The sequence below is a fragment of the Bos indicus genome, chromosome 2 (assembly GCF_029378745.1).
Source record: "Bos indicus isolate NIAB-ARS_2022 breed Sahiwal x Tharparkar chromosome 2, NIAB-ARS_B.indTharparkar_mat_pri_1.0, whole genome shotgun sequence".
Taxonomy (NCBI): domain Eukaryota; kingdom Metazoa; phylum Chordata; class Mammalia; order Artiodactyla; family Bovidae; genus Bos; species Bos indicus.
The window spans coordinates 125,754,665-125,774,096 of NC_091761.1; the positions used below are offsets into that span (position 1 = coordinate 125,754,665).

Genomic DNA, 19,432 nt, shown 5'->3' on the forward strand with positions numbered 1-19,432 from the left:
CTACCATTACTTGCTTCTGCACTCCTTCATGTCCAACTTACTCCTTCCGTCTAGTGTCTATTCTCACCACTCCAATAAAACTGCTTTAGTTTAGGCCACAGTCATTGTTTTGCCCCCACTTACTCAAACTTTCCGAAGCACTGAGTAAAACTGACCACTCCTTTCTTGAAATGCTCTCCTTACACTCTTCTGGTTTTGTTTCTGTTCTACTTCATGGACTCTCTTTGGTGGTTAACTTTTCAATCTCCTTAGGTTGTAATCAATTCTGACAGCTGGAGTATCTCTTAAGAGTTAGAGAGATTTAGGCTTATTCTTTAAGCCTAAATGGATGCTGAAGTCTCTGAATTTCTCCCTATGGTCCATAGCTCTCCCCCAGTTAGCACCATCAACTGCCTACCTGACATCTCCACAAAGCTATCCAAAAGGCTTCCCAACTTTACAGGTCCAACCCCCTGATTCTCTCATAAGCCTATTTTTTCTCCCAGTGTTCTTTCCATCTGCTCTGACTTCTCTAAGCCTCACAAGTGCAAAGCTGGGATGTTTGCTTTACCATCTAAACCTGTGTGCATTCCTTCATATTGTGCACTGCTGCTACAGGTCCCCAACAAGGCTGCCTTCAGCCAGGTGTAAATTCAAACAATTCATCCACCTTAACATATTTTTGTATTTGAGTGCCAAATCTTTGGGAATCATAGAATCCTGTTTTGTGTTCTTGAAGTTTCCAAGTCTATTGTGGACAAAGTTATCAAACCAGGAAGAGATAGTAGAGACAATACAGGTTGGGTGGAGGCACAGTTAAAAGGAGAAGCCCAGCCAGCTAGTGGGAACTGTCTACTCAGCATCTCCCGCCTCCTGAGTGGGGTTTCTCAGCCTTGGCATTATTGGCACTGGGCGCTGCATAATCCTCTGCTGCACGTTCTTTTTGTACTCTGATTGTAGGATGTTTAGCAGCATCCCTACACTCTATTCACTATATGCCCGTAGAGCTCTTCTAGTTTTCACAGCCAAAATTGTTTCTGGACATTACCAAATGTCTCCTCGGAGGTAAAACTTTCCATGCACCACGCCCAACTGCACTAAACAGATGCACTTTATATTCTAAAGGAAACACGGAAAGAAACAAACAAAGGACAAATAGTACAATGCATTTACAAACTCATGTGTTCAGAGGCTTTTTAGAGATATGTGCGTTGTGTGCTAAGTCGCTCCAGTCGTGTCTGACTCTGCAACCCTGTGGACTTTAGCCCACCAGGGTCTTCCGTCCATGGGATATGGGGAAATAAAAGTATAAAAGAGTGTAACAAACTGTGTAAATAGTATAAGACCAATTAAGTAAAAAAAAATTTATATAAGCATTAAAAAAACTGGAAGACTTAATAATAATAATTGTTATTTACTGAACTACCTTACTATGATCCAGGTATTGTATTAATCACTTTACAAAATCACCTCATTTAATCATCACCACAGTTCTCAGCTATTGTTCTTTTTCATAGATCAGGAAATGAGGGGTAACTTGTACATACAGCTGGAGAGAAGATAGATCTTGAAACTAAATTTATCCAACTCTAATGCCCATCTCTTAATGAGCATTCTGCTTCATAATACACAAAAGTAATATTCCAAACAGCAACAATGTTTATCTCTGGATGGAAGAATTAAAAGTGATTTTTGTTTTCTTCTCTATATATTTCTGTCAATTCCATATTTTCTACTATGATATTTACCACTTCTATAATCAGAAAAAAATTTTCAGTGAAAGCTGTGAGGACTACTTGGTAATACAGAGAGAAGGATTATTATAGAAAAAAATATCAAATCAAAGTGTGATTACGATTATGTGAAAATATGCAAGAGATAAAACAAAGTATATAAAATGCTAATAGTAACTATATTAGGGAGGTGGGAATAAGATGTAATTTCTAGTTCTCTTTTCCATATTACTATTAATGTAGTCATATTTTATAAGGGATAAAAGTTTATAATGAAAAGAAAACAATAACAATCATCTATAATTTCATTACCTCCAGATAACACTGTTAGTATTCAATAATTTCCTTTCTAATCTTTTTCTAAGATCAACACAATCACTTATAAACACTAATGTGAAGGAACCAAGAATGACACTAAGTTGGACAGGACAGCTAAAAGCTGGATTCAGAACATGATCTTGTGGAAGAAAAGGGAATGAAACTAATATTATGGACTGTTTTTATGTCTGACACAACGAAAAAGCTCAACTTCTGGACTCTAGACCTGACTCTCCATGGACTGGACAGGACAACACAACACTGGACAAGGTGCTGAGTTTTTCTAAATCGCTTTTTCAAAAAAATATGTATCTATTTCCTATCTACCTCCCACAGCATTTCTCTGAAGATAAAATGAGAAAACATGTGTGTGTGCGTGTGTGAGCGAGAGAAAACACTTTGTAAATTCTAAATTCATATACAAAGGTAAGAATCTTAACTGTCCAAGCCAATAGTAAAAACAGCAGTATGAAAGAAATTCAATAGTCTTTTTCCAAGCACCAAGGAAATAGTATGACAAAAAACAACTCCTGTGTGACCGTGTCAATCACTAACCTTGATTCAGATTTCTGTGCCTAATAAAGCTGCTATAAACGAGAGGTAACCTTCAGGTATGACCTACAGAGAAAAACTGTTTATGCCTTGAACAGTGCCAAGAAGATTCTCGGCAGGCAGAGAGTGGAGAACCAGTCATCTGCATCTAGGGTGCAAACTGGAGCTCTTACCTGCAGCTCTGCTTCCAGGCCCAGCCGTCTGATAAAGGGATCAGTGACATGGTAGCGCCGCTCAAAGCTCAGGGCTCCCCGCTCCTGCAGACAGAAACAAACTCATGGGTTCAACTGATTGAAATGTAACATGATTTACTACGTTCCTATTACATATACAGCAATGTGCTGGGCTAGAGCTAGAAAAAGAGAACAAGAAACTGGCCTGCAGGAGCTTACACTATACTTCAGCAGGGATTAGAGAATAGAAGAGAGTATGTAATTAAGCACTAAGTCCTAATTGTTAGGTTCAAAAAAACAAACAAACCTGAAACAACAAATAGAATGTTTCCATATTTAGGTTAAAGAAGGTGGGCATCATCTTCAGGACACAAATTCCGGGATATATACAAAGGAGAAAAATAACTTGCACAGTCCTTCAATTATGTGACTCTGTGCCTCTAGGAATTAGTCCTGGCCCTTGAGGGCCACCCAGTCTAATGAAATCAAACCAAGAAAATGCCCCTACAAGTGAACAAAGCTGCAAAAGGATGCAGAGCAGAACACGTGACACACAGACTGACGCGCACCAAGTGCATGGCTTATGGGGAGGCTGTGCTTGGTCCTTCTAGATGGCAACCACACCTGATGCTGCAGGCCACTTAAGTTTTTAAAGATTTTTGTCACCAAACCTTTACAAAGAACTTTCTCAGGGTCTTTTAGATTTCATCCTCAAGATTAGCCTGCAGGCAGACAGACATTATTATCGTTTAACAGTTGAAAACCGCAGCACAAGGAGGTGAAATGACTAAAGTCATACAGGTAGTTAATTAGGGCAGTGAGATTATAAGCTCCTGACCCCAGCCTGGGGTTCTTATTTCAGAAGCACAACTTGTCTTGGTTGAATCTCCTCCATTACACCCGTGTTCCTTTGCTGAGGGCCTCCCTGACAAAGTCCGGGCTACATAGCTAAATGAGTGTGAATGCCCAGTCATCTATTCATCTCACAGTACTAGAGAGTCTTCCATGTACAAACCGCAGAGAAGAGGTGCAGGCTTTGGTACAGGAGACTCTCGAAGAAGAGAAGAGCGAGCTTAAGCTAAAGTGGGATTAGGACTCTCCCAGCTTCAGCTGAGCAGCCAGAGCAACATGAAGAAGCTCTCCTTACATCTGCTGTACCCCCACCCTCAGAGATGTCCACACTCGTGCTCCCCTCCCTCCCCAGACTCCACCAATCTCAGGAGCCCAGGTACACGTGCTTGGACAGAGGAATCCCCATGCATCCCACGTTCTTGGGTAAAAGAAGATCAGAGTCAAGAGACCTCGGCTCCAGTCCTGGGTCTGTCACTGATTAAATTAGTTGTACGACTTCGGGCAAGTCAGAGACTCTAGTCCTCAGTTTATTCAGCTATAAAAGAAACCTGTGGGGAAAAAAGGACCTCATGTTCTGGATCATGGGCCTGGGTTGCTTACCTTTATCTGCCTACGGATGAGGTCTCTAGTTATGTTGACTTTTGCCATCTTCTCTTAATGGGTTCAACAGAAGGACGCTATAGAAGGATCTTCAGGACCCTTGAGCATTCCAGCCAAGCCCAGGTCCACAAGACACACATTTAATTACCTGGGGGAAGAAAAATCATCAAACCTTGAGGGATGGGGAAAGGTGGCTTTGGAGCCCTGATTCCACCCCTAAAATACCCCACCAGCCCACCCAGTAAACTGGCTATCTCCTGTGATTTACGACATGGTGCGCTGGCCCTGCTCCATAGTGTTGAAGAACCTCTGGAGGGTCAAGGGGGCAGGGGAGAAACAGTGATTCACAGCCACAGGAAACACTGGAACAAACACTGAAGGAGCCATGTATGCTTCTCCAGAAAATGGGTGTGTGTGTGTGTGTGCATGTGTGTGTGTGACTGAGTATGAAGGAAGATGGAAACACATCCTGAAAGGAAGAACAAGGCATACAGCGAGAAAGATGTCAAGTTTTACTTGCTCAGTATGCATCTGTGGCCACCAGTCTGTAACTTTTAATTATGCTTCAAAATCCTTGACCTTCAGCTTGGCTCTCCCCCAAACAAAATCAGTAACACAGACAGAACATTCAACTGTCTGACAGATTCACAGAGTCAAAGAGTGGAAAGGAAATGTAATGGTGACCATGTCCAACTTTAAGAAAACCTTCTTCAGTATCCTGATAGGTAGATTTTCATACTCAGAACCTCTTGAAGCAAACTATTTCTTTGTTATACAACTCTGACAGAGAAACCGTTTCTGATAATTTATCATTAAGAAAGCACAAAATATGAGAAATAAAAAAGTTCCAAACTGAAGCACACTCATCACAGACTTTGGAAGAGCAAAATAAATAAATAAAGCCACCCAAGTTTCCAATGATAGAGGAACAGCTAAATAACGGATAGCCATATGATATAATGCAGCATTAGAAAGGCTACTTGTGAAAGAAAAATGCTTATATCAGATTGCCTGTATTTTCTTTTGCAATAAACACTATCATCACAGCTATGTTTAAAAAAGGAAATATAAAAAATAACAATTGCCATCTTTAGATAATAAATAGTATGACTGAATTTTTCCTTCTACTTTTTGATGTTTTCAATTTTTTTCTATATAACCACATTAATTTTACAATCAGAAAAAAAAAAACAGCTAGAGAAAATAAACCCACAAAATTTTAAAATAAAGTTCTGCCTGTTGTTATGCCCACTTTTTGGTCCTGTTTCTACCTCTGGAGTCACACAGGAGGTCCGGTCTTTCTTCTCCATGATGGCCCTATGACAATGCCTTGGGGACCCATCAGGCCTCTCTGCTAACCCTCCTGAGTCAGCAGGACCCCCTGAAGCCACTTCTGGATCTCCTGGCCCAGGCTTTCCTCCTGCTGGCCTCCTGCAGATCCCTTGTATACCCTCCTAAAACCAAACATTCCTCACCTGAGCTGTGAGCAGACTCCTTCCCTTCCTTTTGACATTTAACCACAAAAGGAGACTCCATTTACAAACACTATGTTATTGGAGATTGCTTTTTTCCCTTTAGTGCTAGGCACACAGTAGGACAAAAAAACAAAACAAAACTTGCTGCCTGATTAGATGCTCCCATTCGGCTTGAATTCTTTGGGGCTTATGTCTCCATGATCTATTTTGGGATTACAAGCTCTTAAAAGGGCAAAAACCTTCCCTTAGAATGTGGAAGCCAACCAGCACTGCATCTCAGTGAGCATTACTAGGGATATATGGAAGTCATGGGCACTACCTAGGATCACAAGACCTACAAGCACCAAGAACATCCAGGGATGCCATCGTAAGAACTACAATTCTGTGATGGCTTTTCCAGGGGCCCTTGGCTATCAAATTAAAATTATAAATTTGAACAAACTGACATCAATTAAGCACTGGCCTGCAATTGTGTTTATGACTCTGATTTGGGTTATAACAGTCAAAGCCAAAACATTAACAGTAATTGCCCCCACAATCACCATGAATATGAGATGGGGCTTATCACAATGGAAAACACCAAAGTCAGTGAGTATATCTGATATAAAGTAAGACCAGCCATGTGGCCTTGGTCAAGTCTCTTAATCTCTCTAAGTAGGCACTCATTCCCGTGACTCACAGGCACAGGAAGCATTGCAGCAAACAGTGACGGGGCCATGCACGCTTCACCAGAAGAAGGCTCACTTTTTCCTCCCAACACCCTTTTCCTTAGAAGGTTACTGGGAAGGTCAAAAAAAATAATGTAAGTATAAAGCCCTTTCCCTAATTTTATTTTGAAAGGAACATAAATACTTGTATCTGCTAAGAAATACTAAGTTGCCAAATATTATGTACTTACTATGTGCCAAGAATTATGCTAAGTGCTTTATATTTATTCACCCATTCATTTATTCACTCAACAAGTAAGCACAAGAAGCTTCTACTATATGCCAGGTACTATTCCAGACCTAGGAGACATAGCAGTGAACAGACAGATAAATTCCTTATTCTCAGGGTACCTATATTCTAGCAAGAGGGGATAGATAACAAATAATAATACAAATAAAATAAGACTATATCCAGTAGTGAAAAGTGCTATGATGAAAATAAAACAAGCTGATCAGAGAGTGACTGATGAGCTACTTTTAGACTTGAGGTTAAAAAAGATATAGTGCATTTTGGAGTTTGTCTGGCTGCTCAGCATGTGAACTTCCTTCCTGCATTTTGGGAATTTCCCATCTCATGAGTCTGGTGGGAAGTAGAGAGCCCTCTCACTATGAAGTGAGAATGGTGGAGACAAGATTCTCTTTCTGAGGCTCTCCTATACCTAGTGTGCGTGCATATGGCCCAGGCTATGTCAACAGACACATGAGCCCCAGACCTTAATTGAGATATGCTGTCAAAGAATCAGAGGACCATGGAGAGTCCATGCTGGCAGGAAGGGGTGCTACAGTTGCCATTAGGGTCCAGTCAGCTGGTGGGGTAAGCTACGTAAGTGGCAGCAGTGACCTCACGGACTGGTTCTGTGAATAATTTTGGCTGTGGGTCCTGGCTGCTAGCTAATTTCCCTTGTTCCAGCCCATTCTTCAAGTCTGGCTTTGTGGCCTTCCTTGATATTTTGTTGAGTTTCCTTAATATCCTTTTAGGAATCATCTAGAATTGGTTTCTGTTGCTGACAACTACAAATCCAGTCTGATACAGAGGAGTTCTCTGAGAAAATGACATTTAAGCTGAAATGTGAATGGCAAGAAGTCACAAAGATCTAGGGGGATACAATTCTGAGAAGGGAGACAACCAGTGCTAAGATCAGCTCAAAAGCTTGTATGGTAGTGCTGGTTTTATCTTCACTGTACACACGAGGAGACAGTCATAGGTATGAAACAATTCCCACAACGTCACATAGCTGATAAACTGGAGACACAGCAGGGACCCAAACCCAAAACTGTACTTACGCTCTTAACCACTATGTATACATAAATAAACTGCTCCAGTATGCAATTTCCTAGAGTAATGATCACCACAAGAATCCCCAAGTGAAAGTCGCTCAGTCGTGCCCAACTCTTTGCGACCCCATGGACTATGCAGTCCATGGAATTCTCCAGACCAGAATACTGGAGTAGGAAGTCTTTCCCTTCTCCAGGGGATCTTCCCAACCCAGGGATCAAACCCAGGTCTCCTGCATTGCAGGCAGATTCTCTACCAGCTGAGCCACAAAGGAAGCCCAAGAATACTGAAGTGGGTAGTTTATCCCTTCTCCAGCAGATCTTCGGAGAAGGCAATGGCAAGCCACTCCAGTACTCTTGCCTAGAAAATCCCATGGATGGAGGAGCCTGGTAGGCTGCAGTCCATGAGGTCGCTAAGAGTCAGACACGACTGGGCGACTTCACTTTCACTTTTCACTTTCACACAATGAAGAAGGCAATGGCAACCCACTCCAGTGTTCTTGCCTGGAGAATCCCAGGGACAGCCGAGCCTGGTGGGCTGCCGTCTATGGAGTCGCACAGAGTCGGACACGACTGAAGCGACTTAGCAGCAGCCAGCGGATCTTCCCGGTCCAGGAATAGAACCGGGGTCTCCTGCATTGCAGGCAGATTCTTTACCAACTGAACTATCAGGGAATCCCCAAAAGAGCCAAATAAATTGTCATTATTCATTCACTAATTTTCTTAAAACATAAACTGAATTTTTACCAAGCACCCAGCACTGTGCTAGTCATGAGGGAATAGTGAAGGTGAAAAGATACAGTACCTATGCTAAGATGCAGAGAATCAAAGGCAAGGGATTTAGGGAACTTCCTGGTGGTCCAGCAGTTAGGACTCTGTGTTTTTCACTGCCAAGGGCATGCATTCAGTCCCTGGTGGGGGAACTAAAATCCCACAAGCCACAAGGAACTCTAGCTAATATTGGTGTGTGGCTTGGAAATACTAAAAGGAATAAGAAGAGTAAAAGCAGAGAAACCAGGCAAGCAAAAATCACTGCTATTCAGGTAAATGGTAAAATGGAAACTGGGATTTAAAACAGTATCAGACTGGTAGGCAGAGGTTTAAGACCCAAAATGTCAAATTTAACACAACTACTGCTCAGGTGGTATTTTGGTAAACAGTTCCATTCCCATCCTAAGAAGAAATGATAGCACACTGGCAAATAGCTCATTTTGTAACACAGCCCACCCTCTCCTCTCTTAAGGAAACAGTGCCTCTTCACAAACTTTAAGAGGCAGACAAGCATAACTGGAAACACTTCTAAGTAGAGATCATTTAAAAGGCTCACCTCAGGAGAGAAATATACTCAAATGTACAGAGGGCATAACTAGTTTCATACTTCTCAAATACATAAATAATCAGAGCAGTAAATAAAAGTTATATGAATGTGAGATTCAATCATGGTCAAATTTTAAAAGCATTATTTTAAGGAAGGTTCAGAAATAGTCAATTCTACAGAGTAAAGAACTCATAGACATGAAATGATATGAATGAAATATTGAAATTGGCAAAAGGAGGTTACATATGTGTGTGTGTGTGTGTGTGTGTGTGTGATTAAACACTAGAAAAGTGTTTAATTCAAGAGAATTTCTATCTCTGGTGCAGTATGCGAATTACATAATATTCAGTTCTGTTGAGGGGTAAAAAGACCAAACTAAGTGACTTCAAGAACCCATAAAGTAACAAATTCAGTGTCTACTTTGCCAGGGACTGTGACAGACTAAGAGCACACAATGTAGGCATAGTTACTGGAGCATCAAAGGCACCCAGGCCATAATCGGAGCTCCAAGGAGAGACTGAAGAAGGCTGACTTTAACTTAGTCAGATGATCAAAATGAATAGCTAGGACAGTAAATTCAGAAGGAACAACATGGAATAATAAATTAAATCTTATTTATACTCATTTATTCACACATCTAAACATATAACAGTAGAGCTAGGCAGACTCCTGGGAAATCACTAATGAAGAATGAAGAGTTTAACAGTTGACAAGCAACTTTTTTGGGGGCTGCACCACACGGCTTGTGGGAACTTAGCTTCCCAACCAGAGACTGAACTGAGGCCATCACAGTGAAAGGGCTGAGTCCTAACCACCAGGGAACTCCCAGACAACAAGAAACTTTTAATGTATCTTCTTCATCCTAAGGATAGCACAGTTAATAAATAAACTCTGATTTTCACACTTAAAGCTCTCATAACATTGAGGGCTAATTTGCTAGCAGAATATGAAAGTTCAAGAAAACGTTCTCCAGCTAGAATACAAAGGTTTAGGAATGGTATTTACTTGTAATTTAAGATACTACAGGCAAACTCCAGCTGATATTCAATGGAAAAGAGGAAGAAGGAAGCCAGTTTTTGTGAATCAGGAATATGAGAAATACAGAAACACCTAAGGCACAGAGGAAAACATATGACTTAATGTTATAAAGAAAACATGAGCTGCTATGTAGATGTTGTATCTTCCAAAGGGTATTCTGTTCCTGGAGCTCTAAAACACCTAGAACTTAACACCATCACTTCCACAGACTTCTAACTTAGGCTACTGGGAAACTTTCTTCAATGGGCCTATATCTGTTACAGTTAAAGGAAGCTAATAAAATTCAGTTTGGAGGACTTCAACTCATACTTCACAATGCAAGTGTTAGTCACTCAGTCATGTTGGACTCTGTGCAACCCGACTGACTGTAGCCCACCAGGCTCCTCTGTCCATGGGATTCTCCAGGCAAGAATGCTGGAGTGGGCTACCATTTCCTTCTCCAGGGTCATAATGCAAAGGGTACCAGTAATATAACAGCTTAAGGTTAACAAACCTAGAACAAAGTACACCTGGAGAAGATTACTCATCTGGAACCAAGGATTAAATGGCAATATGCAAACACGAGGAACCGCCCATTTTAGGTGTGCCACAGTCCTTGTCTGGGCTCTGGTTAATGTAGCAGAAAGAGGAGCAGACTTAAAGTACGTAGGCACCTGGGCCTGAATTTCAGCCTCTGGTTGGGCAAGTTACTTAATCTTTCTGAGTTTCAATTTGCTCACGTGTAAAAGAAGGATGCTAACCTCCTTCAATGGAGCATTGTGAGGAATAAATGATAAAGTATGTATAAAAGTGCAAAATACATACCTGGATCATAGTAGGGGCTTAATAGATTGTTAATTGAAGGCTTAGTTGGACACGACTCAAGTGACTTAGCAACAGCAGTAGTAGTGAAGTGAAAGTCGCTCAGCTGTGTCCGACTCTGTGACCCCATGGACATTCTTCAGGCTAGAATACTGGAGTGGGTAGCTGTTCCCTTTTCCAGGGGATCTTCCCAAGCCAGGGATCAAACCCAGGTCTCCCACATTGCAGGAAGATTCTTTACCAGCTGAGCCACAAGGGAAGCCCAAGAATACTGGAGTGTGTAGCCTACCCCTTCTCCAGAGGATCTTCCCCACCCAGGAATCGAACCAGGCTCTCCTGCATTGCAGGCAGATTCTTTACCAACTGAGCTATGAGGGAATATATGGTAGCCAAACCTAAATTCTAAGACCGGATAACTCCTGTTATCTATGCTCAGTGGCATGGTTACAACATTTCTTCCACATTTCCTTCCCTACCAGAGAGACAAAGCTGACATTGAGGATTCCATTGTGCGTGGTATGGTGGGGCATAGAGAACAGGATGTCTTTATCACCTCTACTAGCTTTGAAATACAAGATCAGGAGGAAAAAAGTGACTTTGTTGAAAACAAAGAAATTCTATACAAAACTCGTATAAGAATGCATATAGTAACATTATTCACAATAGCTAAAGACAGAAACAACCAAAATGTCCATCAACTGATGAATGGATAAACAAAATGTGGCTTATTCATACAACGGAATGTTATTTGGTCATAAAAAGGAATGAAGTATTGATTCACACTGTAACATGGATGAAAACTTGAAGACATTATGCTAAGGGAAAGAAGCCAGTCCCAAAATGCCACATATTGTGTGAATTCATTTATGTGAAATCTCAAGAATAGAAAAAGCTAGAGACAGAAAGTAGATTAGTGGTTGTCTAGGGTTGAGAGAGAAGATGGGGTGATTGGGGGTGGGCAGTGATAGCTAAATGGTATGGTTTTCTTTGGGGGGGGGGTGACGAAAATGTTCCAGAATTAGATGGTTATAGAACTGTGACTATATCAAAAAGTGAAGAACTGCACACATTAAAAGCATGGGTTTTATGGTAAGTAAATTATATCTCAGCTATAAAGGAGGAAAAGTCCCCAAACCCTTTCTTCGGTTCTCTACCTCAAAATCACAATTTAAGAAAATTTAGTTCTCACCCTTTCCTTCATTTGTCTCCTAACTTGAATAGCAGTTATTTATGTGGCTTCTTTTTCTTAACAGACTGAAAACATCCTGAGGGCCAACTCTATCTATCTGATTCATCTGCTGACCCCTCCTGGGTCTCCCAAGGAGTGATGTGGGCTTAGCAGGTACCAATATATTAAAACTTGCTGAATGAACAACAACATGACTGCCTTGCATACAAACAGTGTTTCATACCTATCACAATGCTTCTGTTCATGCTTTTATTTGAACTTCACAATAACCTTGAGAAGATGCTGGAAAGTTCCTACGATCCCCTTTTAACAAGAGGGAACTGAAGCCCACTGCTACGCGGTACTGAGGGAGAGGCACGGAACTGGGATTAGGGTCTTGTGCTCCAAGCCAAGACCTGCCTCTAACTGGCGGCGTGACTCTGAGTATGGCATTTCATTCCCTCAGCCTACTTACCCATCTGTAAAACAAGAGGTAGACTGAGATGCACTGCAAAATTCGTTCCAATACCATTATCCCAGGACACACTGCTAGGAAGCAGTAGAGTGGAGACTGAATCCACATCATCTGTATTCTCTTTCCTCTGGACTTGCTGCCTCCCACTACAGGGAAGTGCCCCCGGCTGAGTGACAACTGACTGACCTCCCTGTCAACATCCTGAATTACGCAAAAGATATATGCAAGTTTCCTCTCTGTTTGCAATGGTTTTCCTACTGGAGCAATCCTATGGGGGAAAAAAATGCACTTCCAATGCATAAAGGTAATTTGAACTAAAATAATAAAATAAAGTTGGCTGCAGAGTCCAACAGACCTCAGGTTCAAATTCCAGTTCTACCACCTACTTTCTCTGTGAAAGTTATTTCTAAACCTCAGTTTCCTAATCTATAAAACAGGGATTATAAAGCCCACCTTCACAGAGTGATGAGGAATGGGAGGAAATGCCTGATACTGAGCCTAGCAAATAGTATTTATTGGACATTCTAAGCAGTTTACAAGTACTGTCTGACAGACCCCTCCTCATAACAGCCCTGAGACAGGTACTACTATTATTCTCACTTTATTGATGAAGGACTGAGGCATGGAGAAGTTAACTTCCCAAAGTTACAGTAATTAAATGAAGAGTCAAACTAGATAGTTTATCTCCAGAACCCAGGCTGTTGACCACTAAAAAAGAATTCCTACTATCTTTATTTAGACCACATCCAAGCACTCTTTGCCAAAAGAAACTCTGTCTCTTATTTCTTAGGGTTAGGCTAAGGCATCAAAATCACCTTGACTTTGCTGGTCTCAAACACAAACTTAAAGCTTGCATTTCAGGGTCATGGACTAAGTTGGCACAAGAACATCTGAGAAAGGTGTGGATGGCAGGACAAGCCCATCAGCCAAGCACCATTGGAAAAGTTCTTTGCCATCTTTGAGGCTCCTGGCTTAAATGATTCCGTATGGGGCTGACTGAAGCATTCTCTGTGAAAGGCCATTTAAGAAATGCTCCACTCTGGGAGCTCTGGATGAAAACTCACCTTGATGTCTTCTCTGTCTGTAGAGTTCTCTATTGCCATCTGAAGTTTTGTAAAAGATTTTCCTGTTCTCAGAACTTTGCTTTTCAGTGACCATACTAATTTATCTGCAGTGTCATAGGGCCACAATTATCTTAAGGTAGTGGAAGGGAACAGAAACAGAAATGGGAGAGTATTCTGATAACATTATCCTTTCTCATTGAATTCAAGAGCATCTGGTCTTGCATTTCACCTTTAACTTGGATCACCCCAAATCCTGCCACAACTCAACGTACCTCTCAGAGGGAAGCCCTTAAGTTTCACCCTCTAATTTCACTCCTAGTAGAAAGGTCAAGGAAAACTAAGTCAATCAATTTGGAAATGTTTCCTTTTTGATTCAACTGCAGTTGTGTTACATCCAGATGTCTAGCTCAAGAGGGGACCGGAAGAGCCACTGGCACCCAAACACTTAGGCCTCAACTGATGAAGCTCCCTGACCAGAAACGCCTGACTCCCATTCTGAGAAAGGCTCTCTAAAAGGTTCACGAATAAGCACAGTTTTATGCTTTCCGAAAATAAAATCTGGAGGTTATGAACAAGGACATAATTTTACCAAGGTCCTGATCCTAACACTGCCTCCAAAGAACCTGTAGATAGCTACCTGGGCAAGGACAGATCCTCCTCTGCCCCCTTCCCCAAGAAAATGGGGTTAATACCTCCCCAGATGGCTACAGGGAGGATTAAGGGTTATTATTCTTTGCATCCAGCTCTGTCACAGCTCTAGCAGTTATGACCTTGTTCATTCTAAAAGAAGACATTAAATATAAAGATGCAGCACTGATCCCTGAAGCGGACTCTACAACAGGGTGAGAATTTCCATTCCACACAGCCTCCAACACTGCCTCCTATACCCCAACCTGTTGGCTGAATCCTCCTCTTATTCAGGCCTCAAGTTTTTAGGGTATTAGTCACTAATGCCACAAAGCCCTTTGTGGAGTCAGCAGCTATTACTAATAGCACCAAGAATGAACCCCAGAACTACTCTCAGGGTTCCTGGCAGGCCTGAATTCACCCTGAAGAAACCAAAGTCCCTTCACCCCCAAACCCAGGCCCTTGATGGGCCATAGACTAGATCTAATGAAAAGCAAATATTACATCAGTGAGTCCTCACAAACCCACTGTAGAGTAGGTGGTCATTTCACAGATCAGAAAAGCATAGCTCAGAGAGAACATTTGATTTACTCCAGGACACGCATCTAAGAAGGTGCACACGCAGGATCAAGTATCAGCCCTACTATTACTCCCTGTGTAACCTCCAGCATATCTGTCAACTTTCTGGATCCTCAGCTTCCTCATCTGTAGAGTGGGAATAGTGATAATACTTATCACTAGGACTAAATGAAATCTTGGAAGAAAAGTGTCCAGCAAGTACCAGACACAAAATATTCAATACATATTAGTTATTTACGGATCAAAACAATAGGAATTTTATATAATTTTCACATATTAACAGTTTACTAAAAAAAAAAACAAAAAACTTGTCCAATTAACTACATAAGTATGAACTCCTCTACCATATCTTTGATAAAAAGTGGCAAAGCCTCTGCTTGAATACTTCCAATGATGGCTAACTCACTCCTTCACAAGGCAGCCCATTTTGTTTTTAGAAAGCCAAATTCTCTCCTGTCACACCAACATCTACCCTCTTGGGATTTTCATCCTCTGATCCTAATGCTGCATTCCAGAATCACACAGAGAAAAGTCCAGGTCCCTTTCCAAGGACAGTTCTTCAAGTATACGTCCCCCAGGCTCTTAGCTCTGGTCCCTTCAGCTCCTGATCAAGTGTCACGATTCCCGAGGAGACAGACCTGGGTCTGAGTTCTGATCCTTTCACTTACTAGTTGTGCGGCCTTAAGCAAGTTATTTTACCTCTCTGAACCAGTATCTTCATACGTATATTAGGAAAAATGATTTTCGCCTCACTGGGTAGTCATGAAGGTTAAATTAGATAAAGTAAAAACACTACTGAGCATAGAGTCTGACATATACCAGGCCTTCAATAAATGTCAGTCACTTTTTAGGATGTATTCCAATTAGCAAATATCCCTCACAGTAAATGAGCCAGAATTAAATGTAACACAAGGGACTGGTTTCTGATGGGAACTATCGAGGCTTGGGTTTTTGAAGAGCTTTCTTATTATACAGCTGAGAAGAAAGCACAGCCCAAGAGTTATATGGGTTTGGCAGCCCAAAGATGTGGTGGAGAATCTGGAAAGGTGACAATGAAAGAAGAAAGGAAACAGAATGGATCATTAAACCAGTCGCCCAAAAGAAAAGGTAAGTATCACCACACTACGTGTTGTCTATGACTCCCTCTCTGAGACCCAGGACTGCACATACAGGCTATATTCCTTAATTCAAAAAAGAGAGAAGAAAAATAATTAAAGAATAATTAAAGTCACAGTTCTGGATCATTCCATGCTGGGATGATCTGGAGAGGGATCTGTAGCCTCTCCAGAGCTACAGATGTTTAGCAGGGGGCTTCTTCAGTTGTAATCTGCCAGATTCTAAGCCCAGGTGTGTGAAAATATCCTTTACAGGATGTCTCATGAGTTCTTGCCAGCTAGGAAAGCTGTTTGACTACTTTAAAACTCAAAACTGGCAAATCGTCAATGAGATCATCACCACAAGCATTACACATATTCTCTTTCCTTCAGTGACCCCAAGGGAAGGAGTCCCAGGCACAAATATGAATTGCTGTTCAGTTATTCCTCAAAGTTGACCCAAAGCACTGCTTCTACAAACAGGGATGTGACTTGAACACAAGTGCCCCCAAGCAGATTAAAAGAGGGAAGGATCGCTGGACTCCAGAACTGAAGCAGTGTGATGACAAACTACGGCAGAAAAGGTTGTTTTTCCACCTACTAATGAAACACAACAGCTTGCAAGGAAGAAATTCATTGTCAGTCTTTAGACTCGGCCCAAGGAAGCCCTTCTAGTTACTCCTTGGCATGTGAGAGAGGAATCTAGTTAGTACTATACTCAACAGCCAACAACCTCTTTAAAAACAGAAGAATTACAAAGAAGAAACCAGAATTCAAACCAAAATAGCCTTAAGTAGTTCCTTCAACTTAGGAACAAAGACTAGCCAGTCAAGAAGGACTGCAAGATACAGAAAAGTTTAGTGAGGCCACTGGGCATACCTGTGCCCTAGGTGGGGATTTCATAATGCCTTTGAGTCAGGAGGTGACCTCAGAATAGTCTTCTCAAAACTGTTTCAGGCTTTATTAAAAGTGGTGACTTAACTGCCACTTGGCCCTGATCACCTACCCATCTTTAGAAAGAATGGGGAAGCTACAGCCACCCTACCAGGCTTTTAAACTCACTAACTTGAGAAGAAAACTTTAAGTTGCTCTACCAGTTAAAGAAAGTCATAGAAAAAAAGGCCTTTGGGCGAAATAGTCAAATTAGGTTGTTAGACATGAGTCGTAAGTCCCCGATATCTCTTTTCTAGAGACCCCGGTAGCACACCTGCAGAGGAGAGACAGAGGGCACTGGGCAAATTCAACCTGACTGGCAAGGGGGCGTCTCTGCAGCTTTCAGCAACGAGAATTGGAACCTGCTGGGTCGCAGTCTCTCTCTTACTCCACACTTCCTATTTGCCCTTTGAAGTGGGTACTGAATAGCCAGTTCCCAAGTAAAGGCCCTTTTGTACGGGCGCTACAGTCGCCTGGTGGAAACACCTCGGCAGAGTTCAGTTTGGTGCCAGGATGGGCCACTGAAGGCATCTGCGGCTGCCAGAAGCCTGGACTGGACACGGGGACGGACAGAGAGAGAGAGAGAGAGAGAGAGAAACTAAGAGAGAGCAGGAGGTCAGGTCAACGTAGCCCTCTCGGCACTTCCACCTGCCCCCTTCTTCCTGAGACCCGGGCCATATCAGATGTCAAACAAAAACTCCGCAAGAAAGTCCCGTGATGGGACGACTTCCACCTCTCCCTCTGCTGAGGCTCCCCGAACTCCCAGAGCCTTCCCCACCACTTCCCAGCCAGCCCTCCGTCCCCACCTCGACCCCGGCCCACTCTGCCCTCCGCCCCGGCGAGGCCTGCCCCTTCTTGGGACACCCCGGGCCCCCCTCCCCGAGGCGGACGGGCTCAGGCCCCCGGGCCGGCAGGGCTGGGGCCGGCCCAGAGCAGAGGCGGCCCGTGCGCCCAAGGCTGCCGGAGCCGGTCCTCGCCTGGGCGCCCGCGAAGAGCAGGGGGCGGCGGCTACCCGTACCTGTCAGGCCTCTTCCTAGGACCGGTGGCGGCGCAACTTCAGGAGCCCATGTCCGTCCGGGGGGCCCGGCCCCTCTCCCCGGAGGGGGGGCGCGGATCCCGGGGAGGGGGCTGGGGGGCCCGGGCTGCTCTAGCCCCTTCCCATGCTCCCCGCCCGGCGCCTGGCCGGGGCCGGACAGCGCCTCCGCCCGCCCCTGCGCACCGCCTCACACCCGCGCTCACACACACACTCACACTCCCTCGCGCGCTCTCACACACGCACTCCCCTCCCTCCTCCTGCTCTGTTTATCTCCTCCAGCTGTCTGGGGACCCAGGAGAAGCCCAGCACCGCGCCTGCGCCACGCAGTCTCCGCCCCCGCCCCGCGCCTCACAGACAGCGGCTACGCTACGGAGACAGCGCCCGGCAGTTTCCAGAATGGCGATCAGGGCCCCCTCCAACACCCTCCACTCCCCGCGCCCGGTCAACGTCTGCTGCCGGCGGCGCCCACTAACCTGCTAGTGGGGGAGCCCCGCACAGCCGCGGCCAATCCGCTTCGCCGCTCGCCAGACCGGCAGCCAGTGGGCGGGCGGAAAAGCTGGGCTAGGCCCTGAGGCATCCTGGGAGTCGTAGTTTTTCTCCGTCGAAGAGCTCCCGCAGCGCGGGCTTACCCCGCCCAGTTGCCATTAGTTACCCGGACGCGCCTTCTATCCTATATCCACGTAAAATGCTCCCTGCTGTCACTTTTGGGACACTCCCCTCACCCACTGCCCCAAGAGGCCGACACAGTCTCTCAAGAGCCTTCTCAAGACTTCCTCAGAGCCCCTTAATTGCGGGACCCCTCAAGGCTGGGGCCCCAGGTCCTCCCCTAGAGCCAAGTCTCAGCTCACTCCATCCTATTCTTGGAGGCTGCTGCAGCGGCACATTCCTCACCGTTGTCTCCCCGCCTGAAGGAGGAGGATAAAAGGTAATCAGCCTACACTGGGTGGCCTGGAGGGGAGCCAGCCATACACACACTCTTGGAAACCCTCAGTCTGTTGGAAGAGACAAGATGCATCCGAGATCGGTGCAAGTACTGCTGTTCCCACCTCTGAGAGGCGGTTCCAGCCTTGTGGAGTCCCAAGTCTGATGGAGGAGTCACTTCCTCTCTAAAGAAGTTCCCAAGGTCACAAGGGAGTCATTTTGCCTAACTTCTGAAGGTAGAGACTGGGCCCCACCCACGAGGAGCCTCCAGTCAAAAAGAAGACAAGGTCATCTTCCAAGAATGGAAACTTATCGCTCACCCATAGGGTGCCCTCTATCAGACAATAACAATAATGTGCTTTTGCTGAGCATTTGCTTACTATGTCAGCACTGTACTGAGTACAGTTCCTTGAAAAGTGAAAGTTAGTCTCACAGTTGTGTCCAACTCTTTGGGATCCCATGGACTGTGGCCCACCAGGTCCCCTGTCCATGGAATTCCTCAGACAAGAGTACTGGAGTGGGTTGCCATTTCCTTCTCCAGGGGATCTTCCTCACCCAGGGATAGAACCTCAGTCTCTTACATTGCAGGATATTCTTTACCAACTGAGCTACTAAGGAAGATGCTATTCCTTAGATGGTACTATTACTGTATCTGTTTTGCAGTAGAGGAAACTGAGGCATAAAAAAGTTAAAAGCAATTTGCCCAGGGTCACA

At 43.9% G+C, this 19,432-nt stretch overlaps 1 protein-coding gene across 5 annotated transcripts in view; it reads right to left on the reverse strand.

The window, feature by feature from the left end:
• WDTC1 (WD and tetratricopeptide repeats 1) overlaps positions 1–18,192 on the reverse strand; it is a 67,571-nt gene extending 49,379 nt beyond the window's left edge. The window contains exons 1-3 of one of the 5 annotated variants that reach the window (XM_070775742.1): positions 17,780–18,192; positions 4,208–4,355; positions 2,756–2,839 (exon numbers count right to left, since the gene is read on the reverse strand). In XM_070775742.1, the coding sequence (XP_070631843.1) occupies positions 2,756–2,839; positions 4,208–4,255 (132 nt within the window). In that variant the 5' untranslated portion in view covers positions 4,256–4,355; positions 17,780–18,192. Of the gene's footprint in view, positions 1–2,755; positions 2,840–4,207; positions 4,356–13,528; positions 14,038–17,779 lie in introns of those variants that run through there. The other 4 variants (XM_070775732.1, XM_070775744.1, XM_019980378.2 and 1 more) reach the window with 4 other exon arrangements.
• Between the last annotated feature and the right edge of the window lie 1,240 nt (positions 18,193–19,432).